The sequence below is a fragment of the Anolis carolinensis genome, chromosome 5 (genome assembly GCF_035594765.1).
Source record: "Anolis carolinensis isolate JA03-04 chromosome 5, rAnoCar3.1.pri, whole genome shotgun sequence".
Classification (NCBI taxonomy): domain Eukaryota; kingdom Metazoa; phylum Chordata; class Lepidosauria; order Squamata; family Dactyloidae; genus Anolis; species Anolis carolinensis.
Window position 1 is genome coordinate 200,052,793 of NC_085845.1, and position 15,031 is coordinate 200,067,823.

Below are 15,031 nucleotides of genomic sequence, written 5' to 3' on the forward strand. Positions count from 1 at the left end.
GTACTACAAATGTTTTTCTTGCTATTGTGGTAGTATCACAGTACGCAAACAGCTTCTGCTGAATAATGTTTATGAGATAAAAACAGAGACCAGATTATTTTAGACATATTTTTATGGGTTGTTTGGTTGCTTCAGAGCCAATCTTTCCAAACTGTTTGCTAGTTATTATTACTATTAACTTTATTTATACCCCTCCTTTCCCCTTGCGGGGACTCAAGGTGGCTAACAATCCCACGCTTAGTCAAGTTTTGAAAGCGTAATGCAGAAGTTAAAAACAATTGAATGGTACAGTGTGATAAAAACAGATTAAAATATAAGTAAAGGTAAAGGTTTTCCCCTGACGTTAAGTCCAGTCATGTCCGACTCTGGGGTTTGATGCTCATCTCCATTTCTAAGCCGAAGAACTGGCGTTATCTGTAGACACTTCCAAGGTCATGTGGCCAATGGCATGACTGCATGGAGCGCCGTTACCTTCCCGCCGGAGCGGTACCTATTGATCTACTCACATTTGCATGTTTTCGAACTGCTAGGTTGGCAGAAGCTGGAGCAACAGTGGGTGCTCACTCCGCTCCCGGGATTTGAACCTGGGACCTTTCGGTCTGCAAGTTCAGCAGCTCAGTGCTTTAACACACTTCGCCACCGGGGCTCCTGATTAAAATATAAATACACTTAAAATAGCCTTGAAAACCCATTCAGTAAAAATGAAATACTGTGCTGTGGAATTATGGAGATCACTAACATTAAATGTTTGAAAAGTTCTGGTTTAAAATATCTATACCCTGCCCTTCAACCACAGAGTCTCCCAGCTCAGCTTACTGGTGCCACAGTTCCCACCATCAGCCTTACAATCTTTGGCAGTTCCTCACCCTCAAGTTTGCAATTTAAGACATTATACATGAAGGCAAAAAAGGATGATTTGGCAAAAAACAGGTACAGCGAGACCCGGCTCCGTTCTTCTCCACTCAGAGACTAGCGCAATGGCTGTTGCAACATAAACGGGGAGGCTCTTATCAACGGTTGGAGCCAAGGCACAATGGGGCTGTGTCTGACTCTTCTCCGTCTCCATTAAGCAGCCACAGCAGGATTGGGGTGGGGGCTGCCTTATCTGCTGTCCCATGCTTCCTCACCACAAAACCCCAAAATGGGTGGCATAAAATGGTGGCTATCCGTCAACAAGACGTTGGACTCAAGGGAATCGGTACATGATGGATTATGGCAGTAAAACTAGACTGAACACTGCTAAAAGGGAGAGTGAAACCCAGGAAATTGGGGAGCACTCAATAGAGACAAAATGGTTTATCTTTGCATGCAATAAGGTATTTGTCACCAGCTTGCTCTTAAGAGCCATATCTGTTCTACAGTAAGTGATAATACTGTAGCTCAAATCCCCAGGGTCTACTTTTTCTCTGAATGCTGTGCATTTCTCCTTTTAGTGTCTTCTCGGTAAGCGTGCCTTCAGTAGCAGATGATTTCTGGTGCATCCAGTATTGTAGGTGTTTTATGTTCATTATACTTACATATGTTTAATCGTCAGTATCCTCTGACGCTTCCGGAGCATCCGTGAGATTAATTTAGGTCCAACCAAGGTGTGCAGGGGGGACAGAGGGGGGAGCTGCAGCATGAAAGATGCTCCGCTCACATCTTTATTTAGTGTAGCATTCCTAAGCTGCACTTTCACCCTTTAAAGCTTTTCAGAACAATGTGCAGAGACCATAATGGAAGCAATACACTCTGTTACAATATAAAGAGTTTTCTTGGTCCTCCAGGCAATTCTATGGTATACTTCCCCCAGAAGTTACCATAAAGTAATCTTGGAGCACCTAGTAAATTCCTTGAGATAATTTTACTGTTTAAGGAAAGTTCCAGCAGTGGAACTCTCTGCCCTGGAGTGTGGTGAAGGCTCCTTCTTTGGAGACTTTTAAGCAGAGGCTGGATGGCCATCTATCGGGGGTGCTTTGATTGCAGTTTTCTTGCTTCTTGGCAGAGTGGGATTGGACTGGATGGCCCACGAGGTCTCTTTCAACTCTATGATTCTATGAAATTGCCAAATACCTAGTTGTGGGCTGGGGGGATTAAGATGCTAATTTCCCCCTAAACTAGCTTGAGGGAAAACAAACTCCTGGTTTGAGTGGGTGCTTGGAAGCATCCTGTCCTTTCTTTCTAAAGATGTACTTGCGCTTTTTCCCTTGGCTCTGTTTGGTGTTTTGGGGTTCTAGTAAAAACAAAGTAAATCTGAGTAGTTCTAAATCTGGCTGCTGATGACTCTGGACATTATTGTTCTAGTGGACTGTAAGCAAAAATTCGGTTCATGGTAGAATCTGTTAGTCGTTACTATTGCTGCTCAATAGTACACTATTTTGTTTTAAAAAATGACAATCATTTCTCAAAAAAGAAGCTGCAGTGGTGCAATGTGTTGAACTTCCGGTTGGCGTGAGCCGAGGCAGGCTGCTTCGGCAGAGCGCTCCTGCTTTTAATTTTATTTACTTGTTTTTGTTGGGCAAGTAGTTTATTGCCCTAGTCTTTATCAGTCAGGGGTTGAACCCTTGTGCCGGCTGAACTGCTGACCCAAAGATCTGAAAGTTGGTGGTTTAAATATGCGAGATGGGGTGAGCTTCTATCTGTCAGCCCTAGCTTCCCATTTTGGGACATGAGAGAAGCTTCCCACAGGATGATAATACATCCGAGCATCCCTTGGGCAACGTCTCCGTAGACGGCTGATTCTCTGACACCAGAAGTGACTTGCAGTATATTCTCAATTCGCTTCTGAAACGATAAAAAGGGTCTCAAAACCTTGTATATTTATTTATATTTATTACAGCATTTCTATCCCGCCCTTCTCAGCCCCGAAGGGGGGCTCAGGGCGGCTTACAACCAATTATAAAACACCAATATAAAACAATTACATACAACAATAATACATTAAATTAATTCAGTTAAAACATCCATTCAAACATTTAGAGGCGCATTCCGAGTCTCAGTCCAAGCCTATCAGTTCTTTGTTATAAATTCATTGTAGGAATCAAGAGTCTTTACTTGACAAAGGGTGGTCCATTGACATTTGAAAGTGTTTTCTAGTAAATATTCCAAACTACCCCACTCTTCTATCAGGAATGATAAAGGAAAGGATTATTTGTCCAAGAACAAAGAGTAGAAGGAGAAGGTCAGGTGGAGTCAAGACCCTTGCATGGTACACAATTGTGACTTTTAGGGATTTTCATTTCCATCCTAGAATATAGCAATGGCTCCCTTGGTCCTTCAGGTGTTTTAGACATCAACGCCGAGTAGACCCAGCCAGTTTGGCCCACAGTCTAGAATTGAGAAGGTTGACGTCCAAAACATCTTGAAGTCCCGAGTTTGGGAACCAGCGGAATACAGGCTATTTTTCAGGGTGTCATGCCTGGAGTTTGCTGCAACATATGTCAAACTCCCACATTCTATGTAAAACATGGCCCAAAGGTCTTGTCAGCCAGGGAGCCTTTTCCGACCCATTTTTATCAGGAGAAAAGTGACATTCCTTTGCTGAATTTTTACAGAGTTGCCCTTTGTTTTACATATTTCCTGGGGAAGAAGTATCACAAATCAAAACCAGATTTCTTCTCTGCCAAAGACTTTATTCCTGATCCGTTCTACAGTATATGTTTAGCTGTCTCATCTTTATAACAAGCTAACTGTGGCAATAAAGTTCGGAGTTAAACTTTTAGGAAATAATAGTCTGTTTGGTGTGTATGTGTGTGTGTGCCTCCTGCCCGCATACCCAGTGACTTGTCATTTGCACAAAAATAGAGAAAAGAGAGTTGATTTTTACCTAAAGTGCTTTTTCCGTCTAGAGGGACCGCTTAATTGTAGTCACAAATCACCTTGAATGCTTTCCTAGAAAGATAAAACAAGTTAAATTTGTATATCACTCGGCAAGTGCTTCCTTCTGAATTGGATATGAGATGGAGATTTTTAGCTTTCCCTTCTGTATCTTTGGGGCTCTTACCCAGATTTTTTTTTGCTTTCAAATATTTCATAACAGCACAAAAAGAGGCAAACAGACTCCCTATTCCCCCCCCCCCAAATATAGATTTGCTTTATTGGGTTTTTAGCCTCTTCCTTCTCTCCCCATTTGGGATCACTGTCCAACAACTCAGGGATGTACCTTGGATTTGCATTTTGATTTGCAGAAATCTCCTTACTATTTTACAAGAATGAGTACTGCGTTGTTATGTTAAATAAGTGTAATTACCATGCCTGGGGGGAATTTTCCATCCCTGACTTGCCGCGTGCTCTCTCACATGGAAAAAATAGGCCCCACAGCATTTCGGTCTCTTTTTTCCTTTTATCTTTATGGGATTTCGCTTCCATTTTCCTCTGTTGTCTGATATGGATTCAGTTGGAACGGCAGAGAACAAGACTCTGAATCCCTTGTAAATTTACATCTTGAGGGTTCTGTTTCTTGATGAAAGAGTAATGAGAACTATCTGCAAATATTGGGATTGTACTGGATCCCCTTGGACCAAATCTGGGACAGAACCACAGAATCATAGGGTTGGAAAGGACCCCAAGGGCCATCCAGTCAAACCCTATTCATAAACGCACAATCAAAGCACTCCCAACAGAATACCATCTAGTCTCTGTTTGAAAACCTCCAGAGAAGGAGACTCCATCACAATCCAAGGCAGTGCATTATTATTAACAGGGTGTTTCACCTAAGGTTTAGGTGGAACTATCTCCCAGTGGGTTGAATCCGTTGCCCCATTGTGTCCTAGTCTCTGGAGCTAGTGAAAACAGGCTTGTTCCCTCCTCAATTTGATATACTTTCAAATGGTTAAACATGACTATCATGTCCCCTCTTAACCTTTTACTGAGCACTAATAAATATTTGATGAAGGACGCTGTTGCTAGTGAATAAAATTTCAGTTCCCACGGATGAATTTAATGCCTCCTACTGTGTCAGATAAGCCCCTTCTCTGCCCTATTGTATCAATTCAAACACAAATGGTCAATGGGGATTGGTTTTTATGAAGGAGTTTCTCTCTTAAACTTTGAGCTGTTTCAGTTCCATATTGAAGACTTCATTTTGGTTCTTGGGCAAGATGCTAATAACAGTTCTGCACTCTTTTAATGTGTTTCAGATTCATTCAAGAGATTGAGCATGCTTTGGGTCTCAGTCCAACCAAGCAGTGTCCCCTCCGGGAATTCCTCACCATGTATATCAAGAACATCTTTCTGAGCCAAGTCTTGGGAGAAATCAACAAGGAAATAGAAGGGGTCACCAAAATAACCGACCCACTGAAAATACTGGCCAACGCGGACACCATGAAGATGCTTGGAGTGCAGAGGCCTCTCTTGCAGGTAAGAAAGTGCAATACGCCTTTGAAATGGATTTTTCTTAAGGGAGAGGGAGTACTGCAACTATAAAGGAGCCAGCAAAAGCACTCCATTTTCATTTGGATTTGCGTCATCTTTGGAGGCAGGTCATAAAAGTCCTCTGTTTTTAATCTGAACTTTAAAAGCTGTCACACGGTACTAAACCTAGTCTGGAAAGAGGCATCCACACCTCTGGTTCTTCTCTAAAGTTTGGGCTAAAGCCCAAAACAGATTCACTGCTTTACTGGCATGAGCCCCACTAACCACTGCTATTCGCATTTCTCATATTTGTATGGATTTTGATTGAACACATTGTTTAATCCTGATTTACATGCTCAACAGGCAGCAATTTGATTTATCAGATGGTGTAGGTCCCATCTCCTACCTTGCGCTTACCGTAATTTAGTATACAGTGGTCTCATAAATACAAAATGTTGTTCAATCCTCCCCTTCTTTGTTAGAAGGGTCAGTTTTTTGTGAATCAAGCTAGTAGAGTAAGACCCCTGTATCCATGGGGGGGGGGGGGGATTCCTGGCTAGACAACAATTACGTGAAACCACAGATATGATTGAATGCTATTGAAATACCTCACTTCCTGAAGATGGCTGCCATAGAGTTGCATAGGAGGACCTAGGAATTTGTATTTATTTATTTTATGTATTTACAGTATTTATATTCCGCCCTTCTCACCCCAAAGGGGACTCAGGGCGGATCGCATTTTATACATATAGGGCAAACATTCAATGCCCATAAACACATCGAACCAAGACAGAGACAGACGCAGAGGCAATTTAACTTTCTCCTGGAGGGATGTTCGATTCTGGCCATAGGGGGGAGCAGCTGCTTCATCATCCACTCTGACGGCACTTCCTCACTTCCTCATTCCAACATTGTAAATTAGTTAAACTTGCCTCCCCACTTTTATAAGTGGTACCTTATTTCCTACTTGATAGATGCAACTATCTTTCGGGTTGCCAGGTCAGCAACGAGCAGGGGCTATTTTTTTTTTAATTGACGGGTGCTCACCCCGCCACGAGCTGGCCTCGAACTCATGACCTCATGGTCAGAGTGATTTATTGCAGCAGCTGCTCACCAGTCTGCGCCACAGCACGGCCCCATTTCGAAAGGGTTTTGTAGAGAGACACCATCTCTAGGGATTTGCTAGGTTCTGCAGTGCAACTTCCAAGAGAAACATACCATACAATTGCCTGGAGGGCTTAGCAGATCCCTAGAAATAATGTTTTTACTCTGAGCACAATTAAAGTTTTGAAAAATGGTTCTGTAATGATGGGGATCTTACTGTGCTGGCTTCCATGTGGGATCTTCTGCACCATGTGGTATTGAAGGCAATGATGGAAAGTGGGCAGAACATTGTGACAAGGAAGCATTACTGTGCACATGACCAGGCAGACTGGGCAGCCAGACTTTATTGTTGAGAGGGACCCGTGGCTACTGAAACAGAACACAAAGAAGTCATCACCATTTATAACACAAAAAGTAAGAAACAACCTACATGTATGGAATCTTACTTTTCTAAAAGAGAAAGACCTATGCCCAGTCTTAGTACTTTGTCACTGAAGCCACTGGGTGATAAATACATCCAGTCTCTAGTCATTTCCAAGCACAGTTTATAGTAAAACAACCTATTCAATTTATTACTGCTCATTATGGCAATTGACCGTACAGACAAGGCCAGTATATTCATTTTTGGCATTTTCACTTCCTAGAAGACATTCTCCCACCTAAAAGGTCTTACTGTACAAAGGCATGTAGTTCAAGAATATCTATAGCAATGTAGAAAACTCTTATGTTGGACCATCTCACACAAAAAGAGGAATTGGTTACACTTTTATTCTTTTTCAATGCCCTCTCCTTCTGTCACAAGTCCTTCTTGCATGTTGTCTATTGCAAAACTACAAAGGAGTTCCCTTTGGCGGCAGTTGTAGCAAGCTACATTTCGAAAGGGGTTTATGTACTTGTACCTGGAGAGTAAATGGAAAACAGGACTGTGGCAAAATGGTTTTTATACAATAATTGCCTAGAGAGCAAACACAGCATCTATTTGAAGTTTGAATTAGAAAATATCCTGTCCTGTTCAGGAAAAGAGATTCCACCTAAACAATAGGAAGAACCTCCTGATGGTAAGAGCCGTTTGACAGTGAAAGATAATACTACCTGCGGATCCAGTGGAATCTCCTTCTGGATGGTCACCTGTTAGGAAAATTTGGATTGTATCTTCCTTTGTGGCAGAAGGTGTTTGGGCTGGATGGCTGTCGGGTCTCTTCCAATTCTGTGGTTTTATTCTTTGATTCTAGGATTTGAAAGGATTCAGATTCTCCTATTTTAATGGATTAATATTTTGTGAGAATCTAGTAAATATCCTAAAGATACCGTGTCCTTCCTGATTTTGGAAAGGCCCTCCGAAAAACCTATGAAATTCATAAAGTCGCCTTAAATCAACAAGTGACTTGAGGGCACATAGTTACACAGAGTAAACCTCTAGAAGAAGAACTTGCAATTAAAACTGTTGTGAATTCTATGTTACTGAAAGGCCAAGCATGGGAATCCTTCCTTGACATTATCCAAATTCTGTTGATAAGGCAAGTTTCTGATCTTCGTTAGTCAATGAAACTCCCATGGGTGCGTAGCTAATGAAACAGGACTTGATCAGGATGGGGCTTATGAGACCATGCCATTATCAATCAGGAATGGTTGGATTTGAATGGGCTGCAGAGGAGATTCCTCTGCAGCACCTTTTGTTTCAGGCTAATTGTACAGTTTGACCCTCACCTTTTGTAGAGAATCCATGTAAAAATGTATATAGTCCAGGTATTTTTTTCTGAGGGAACAGTTCTCTAGGCATATCCACCATGAACCTGTGGTTACCTTATCTCTGAAGTTGACCATAGTATGGTGTTGGAGGACCAAGAAATTCTTAGAGAAAACATGTAGGGATTGTTTGGTCTTATGTTGAACAGCAAATCCACAAGTAATCACATCCACAAATGCTTGAGCCATAAACATGGAAGGACAACTCTATATCACTTGTTCGTCTAATGTGCAATCATTCTAAGGGATCCACATGGCATGTAGGAATCTTGGAAAGTTATTCCAATAATCACCCTGTGCACTGGTGGTATATCATCATTTATTGCCACCGTTTATTTGGTCTTCTTACTTCCTCAGTTACAAAGCTGAAGAAGCTGTCTTCTTCCCACCTGGGATCAGTGCAGCGTTTCCTTGTGAGGACTGAGTTTTGACCTGGCTGTTTGATTTGGCTGCTTTAAAATAGATTTGATTCCCGGCCGCCTTCCTTTTGGATTCTTCATGCATGATAGAATCTAAATGTTTTTGTGCAAGTGGACAGTCGGGTAAAATGCCTTGCGAAGGATGCCTGCACAGCTGCTTCTGCCGTAATGACTTGCCGGAGATGATAATGAGCCCGTTGCTGGGATTGCTTTTCTCTCTCTCGCTCCTGGGGAAGGCCACTTGTGGCTCTCCCAAGAAAGCCTTGTCACCAGCCGGGAAGGCATACTGTTCTCATCTTGTCAGATTACTCTGCATTAATCAGATGGATGCCGGTGACAGGCGCCTTCAAATGGCCGCCAATGGTTGCCAAGCGGGTTTTGTCATTTAGTACCATAAACAAATGAGTTTTCTTTCAGGTCCATTTGCAGCCGTAACCAGAAACGATTAGGATACAGTTGTAGCAGATCAATTTTGCTTCTTGGGGGTGAGTGTGACCTTTGAGGCCGGAGTGAAAATTCTGATCAATAAATAATGCTTTGCAGCAGTGTAGTTATTTTCATTCTTCGCAGAAGCGCTTTGAATATTTTGCACACAGGCATTCATTCCCCAGCCCTCTCTCTCAATAAGGATCCCTCACTCTCGTTTCCCATCTTTTGGAAGCTAAACTGAGACACCAAAAATGATGTTTCACAACCAGAAGGTGCCTGGATCCAAAAACAGATGGAGGCAAAGACTAAGTTGAGGATTTCCTGAAGGTTTCTTTAAAATATTTTAGGTTCACATTTTCTTCTATTGATTTCGTAGCTATTAATATGTATTCCTCTCTAATTACAATTACAAAAGGTTCATTTTGTAGCAACAATATTATGATTGAGTCTTAAATTGTTTTGCTTCTTTATATTTCAAATGATGCACTTCCATTGGAATTTTCTTACTGAAACATGCTAAAGTCATTTCACTGGGACACCCACGTGGCAAGGTGCAGCAGTGGACATGCAATTTCCATCGGTTGTCATAGAATCATAGAATAGTAGAGTTGGAAGAGACCTCATGGGCCATCCAGTCCAACCCCCCGCTAAGAAGCAGGAAATCGCATTCATAGCACCCCCGACAGATGGCCATCCAGCCTCTGCTTAAAAGCCTCCAAAGAAGGAGCCTCCACCACAGTCCAGGGCAGAGAGTTCCACTGCCAAACAGCTCTCACAGTGAGAAAGTTCTTCCTGATGTTCAGGTGGAATCTCCTTTCCTGTAGTTTGAAGCCATTGTTCCGTGTCCTAGTCTGCAGGGCAGCAGAAAACAAGCTTGCTCCCTCCTCCCTATGACTTCCCTTCACGTATTTGTACATGGCTATCTTGTCTCCTCTCAGCCTTCTCTTCTGCAGGCTAAACAGGCCCAGTTCTTTAAGCCTCTCCTCATAGGGCTTGTTCTCCAGACCTTTGATCATTTTAGTTGCTCTCCTCTGGATGCATTGCAGCTTGTCAACATCTCCCTTCAACTGTGGTGCCCAGAATTGGACACAGTATTCCAGTTGTGGTCTGACCAAGGCAGAATAGAGGGGAGCAGGACTTCCCTGGATCTAGACACTATACTCCTATTGATGCAGGCCAAAATCCCGTTGGCTTTCTTAGCTGCCGCATCACATTGCTGGCTCATGTTTAACATGTTGTCCACAAGTACTCCAAAATCTTTTTCACATGTACTGCTGTCTAGCCAGGCGTCCCCCATTCTGTATGTTTGCATTCCATTTTTTCTGCCAAAGTGAAGTATCTTGCATTTGTCCCTGTTGAACTTCATTTTGTTAGTTTTGGCCCATCTCTCTAGTCTGTTAAGATCGTTTTGAATTCTGCTCCTTTCTTCTGGAGTGTTGGCTATCCCTCCCAGTTTGGTGTCGTCTGCAAACTTGATGATCGTGCCTTCTAACCCTTCATCTAAGTCATTAATAAAGATGTTGAACAGAACCAGGCCCAGGACGGAGCCCTGCGGCACTCCACTCGTGACTTCTTTCCAAGATGAGGACGACGCATTGGTGAGCACCCTTTGGGTTCGTTCGCTTAGCCAATTACAGATCCACCTAACTGTAGTTTTGTCTAGCCCACATTTTACTAGTTTGTTTGCCAAGCCCACATTTTACTAGTGCAGCTTCCCAGTTGGCTTTCTGTGGTGTTTTTATTCTTCCTTTTGAAGTGAGTGTTTAAATAGTTTTTATTCCATATAGGCAGCTATATAGAATATATATAGGTACTATTTCTGTTTTTCTCCCCACTACAAGTGTGATTTGTGGCTGTTGCGTGCCTTCAAGTCATTTACAACTTGTGGTGACCCTAAGGCGAATCTGTCATGCAGTTGTCTTGTCCTGAGTGTGTGTAACTCAACCAGGTTTTCCATGGCCAAGTCCTGGTCTCCAGAGTCATAGCCCAGTACTTAAATTACTACCTCACACTGGCTGTCACTTGTGTATTTGCCTGTAATAGATGGATGGATGGATGGGTGGAGATAGATAGATAGGTAGGTAGGTAGGTAGGTAGGTAGGCAAGCCAGGGTATAAATATAGTAACACAGTAGAACAGGACCAAACAGCATAGAATGCTGCTGAAAAATGCCAACCTGTACTAAGTTTCTCCTGTTCTATTCATAAAGCTTTTTGTTAAGAATACATGTGATGTGATGTCATCACATCCTCCCACTGTATCTGACCGCAGATAATAATGTGGAGTGGAACCAGGAGACCATGTTAGGCAAGGAAGTCTAGTAGAATCATAGAGTAGGAAGAGACCTCATGGGCCATCCAGTCCAACCCCATTCTGCCAAGAAGCAGGAAAATCTCATTCAAAGCACCCCAGACAGATGGCCATCCAGCTTCTAACAGCCTCCAAAGAAGGCGCCCCCACCACATTCCGGGGCAGAGAGTTCCACTGCTGAACAGCTCTCACAGTGAGGAAGTTCTTACAGATGTTCAGACGGAATCTCCTTTCCTGTAGCTTAAAGCCATTGTTTCATGTCCTAGTCTCTAGGGCAGCAGAAAACAAGCTTGCTTTCTCCTCCCTATGACTTCCCCTCACATATTTATACATGGCCCTCATCATGTCTCCTCTCAACCTTCTCTTCTGCAGGCTAAATGTGCCCAGCTCTTTAAGCCACTCCTCATAGGATTTGTTCTCCAAATCCTTGATCATTTGAGTTGCCCTCCACAGCTTCACTTGTGGTGCCCAGAATTGGACTCAATATTCCAGGTGTGGTCTGACCAAGGCAGAATAGAGGGGGAGCATGACTTCCCTGGATCTAGACGCTATACCCCTATTGATGCAGGCCAAAATCCCATGGGCTTTTTTAAGCTTCCACACCACATTGTTAGCTCATATTTAACTTGTTTCCCATGAGGATGCCAAGATCTTTATCATACATACTATTGTTGAGCCAGGCATCATCCCCCATTCTGCCTCTGAATTTCATTTTTTCTGCCTAAGTGAAGTATCTTGCATTTGTCCCTGTTGAACTTCATTGTGTTAATTTTGGCCAGTCATCTCTCTAATCTGTTAAGTTCATTTTGAATTCTGCTCCTGTCTTCTGGAATATTGACTCTCCCTCTCAATTTGCTCCCGTCTGCAAACTTGATGATCATGCCTTCTAGCCCTTCCTCTAAGTCATTAATAAAGATGCTGAATAGAACTGGGCCCAGGACAGAACCCTGCTGATGGCACTCTCGGCACTTCTTTCCAGGATGAAGAGAATTTCCAGGATTGGGGAGAATTGCCCTTTGGGTTCGTTCACTTAGCCAATTACAGATCCACTTAAGAGTAGTTTTGCCTAGCGCACATTTGATTAGCTTGTTTGCCAGATGGTCATGGGGAACTTTGTCACAACACATGTTTTTTAACTGTTGGTGCCTGGCATATTGGAAGAAAGTGATGACACTGAATCACATCTATACTTGACAAAAGGTTTATGAGTAGAGCAGGGGTTGGATAAAGCCTATCCCTCTTCTTGCATGTGGCCTCGAGATCCCAAAGTGCGGTCCCTGGATCCCGAAGACCTCCTCACAACCACTCAACAAAATGCAGGAGTCCTGATCTCATTTGCCCTAAAGCATTTCAGCCAAATCAGCCAGTAATAAGCAATATCCAGATCAAGAATTTCAGCCAAATCAGCTAGTAATAAGCAATATCCAGCTCAAGAAAAATAATAGACCATCCCAAGGCAATCACATCAGTTTTCAAAATTCTGCATTTATAGCAAGTTTCACATTAACCCTTTGGACAAATCCTCTTGACACTTAGCTGTGTTAGTCTGAAATATGTGTGCAAAGGGGTCTTGTAACACTTTAAATGCTAATTAAGGGAGCACAGTTGGTAGCCTATGTTTTTGTAGACTGTGAGACTGTGTCTATTTCCACAGGTTCCTTGTGACACTTGCTTGTATACATTCTGCAAAAATCATATAAAAATAGATGTGCTAGCCTGAATTTTTTGTTCCCTAAGGCTAACTCTCTGTCCCATCTGTTGGTCTTTCTTTCTGTATTAAAACCACAAAGGCTCTGTATGTTCACAGAGTCCTCCTCTGTGTTTTTAATATATTCCTCCAAACTCAGCAGCAAGTTTTATGTCTGCATTTAGATCAAAAGGTGTAAGGCCCAAAGTTTGTAGCCACAAACTTTGTAACTCAGTTTGTAACTCAAACATACTAGTCTCCTTTGTGACTCCATATTCTTATACCCACAACTGTAGTGCTTGGATCTAAAATTAAAGCACAGTACACAAAAGAACTTATATTTTATATACAAGGCATGCAGCAGTAACTGTAATATCATGCAGACTAACTCATTATTTTCAGATTTGGGACTGTTCATTGAATAATAACCAATATATGTACTGGAACATTCTCAAAATAATACAAACACACATATGCACACATATCTATGCATATGTGAATGTGTGTTTTTCTATCACCACCCTTTGACATTTGGTTCATCCCCAGCTTTTCATCTGACCTGGCCTTAAGACACACACTGTGTGATGGATTATATTAATTAGCCCAGCAGCATGGACAAGCTTGCCTTCACAAGGCTCATATTGTGCTCATAAATCTTCATTTTTGCCCCTTCAACCAGATCTTTGTGACTGCTTTCTCCCCTCGTTCACATACAGGAGCTGTTTGGCTGGAAAGTTCCTTGAATTTCATTATATGTATTTTTTCCTATTTCACTCCACTAGAAGGCAAAATGGCCTGCTTCTCAACTTCCTCTTTGCAAACTCAGAGCTATGGCTTCTTTAGTTAGATTTGTGATTTGGTCTTCTTCTTTTCCCTTTTCCAAGCATCACCAATAAGTCATGCCATCTTAGGTTGTGTCTAAAATACAATGGCCTTAGTTTCTAAGGAGAGTTTAAGCTTGATTTGTTGTAGGATCTATTCATGAAAGCACCCAACAACTTCCAGTTTTTCAGCTCCATAATTTGGCATTTTGGGCAGTTAGTGCCATTGCTTCAGGATCCCAGAGGCAAAAAGCACCCCCAGAGCCATCATAGTGGCCCATCCGTACGCTAAATTTAACAGGTTGTAAAATGTTTAAAAGCAATGCTTTTGAGTTTGGAAAGATTAGTCATTTACAAGAAGCATTGCCCAGGGGACGCCCAACTTTATTTACTCAGTCTTCAAGGAGGCTCTTTCCGTGTCCCCATTAGGTTGAACACTATGAAAACCACCCCCTACATGGCTATCAGCCTCCTCCCAGTAGACTCAAATCAAGGACGAGCTTCATGAGAACCACCACTCCTCTTAACGTTCCCCTAGCAACAGCAAGAGTATCCCTTTGGGCAGCTTAACCAGTAAATCCCAATGGATGGCCTCCCACAAGGGTTTTCCTCCAGGAGCAAACCAAGAATGGAAAACCTGGAAGTCCCTGAGCAGACTCAGAAGTGGAATGGGCAGATTTATTATTGTTATTATTATTATTATTATTATTATTATTAACTGCATTTCTATACCGCTTTTCTCACCCCTGGTGGGACTCAAAGCGGTTTACAACATAATAAATGGCAAAATTCAGTGCCTCACATATATATCAAAATATATCACATATCTAAATCAAAAACATACAACTGTAGATTAAAACCATTAAAACTATAAAAACATCTAACACAGACATATGCATGAAACATGTTATTACAGCAATTAACCTGTCAAGATGGCATGACCTAGAAGAATCCTCCACCTTGTGTGACTGTGGAGCAGAACAGACAACTCTGCATCTGTATGCTTTTCCGCAATGTCCTGCCTCATGTACAGAGGAAGAATGGTTTGAGGCTACAGACAATGCCGTTGCTGTTGCCTGTTTTTGGTCAAAATATATTTAGCTGCTTGTGCTCCTTCTATTTTTATCAGTTTTATGCTAATTTATACAATGCTTTTGATATGAAACAGATAGATAGATAGATAG

The 15,031-nt window shown here is 42.2% G+C and overlaps 1 protein-coding gene across 2 annotated transcripts in view; it reads left to right on the forward strand.

Moving 5' to 3' along the window:
- exoc4 (exocyst complex component 4) overlaps positions 1–15,031 on the forward strand; it is a 474,612-nt gene that overhangs the window by 388,136 nt on the left and 71,445 nt on the right. For both annotated transcript variants that reach the window (XM_062981249.1, XM_062981250.1), the window contains one exon: positions 5,118–5,337. In XM_062981249.1, the coding sequence (XP_062837319.1) occupies positions 5,118–5,337 (220 nt within the window). The remainder of the gene's footprint in view (positions 1–5,117; positions 5,338–15,031) is intronic.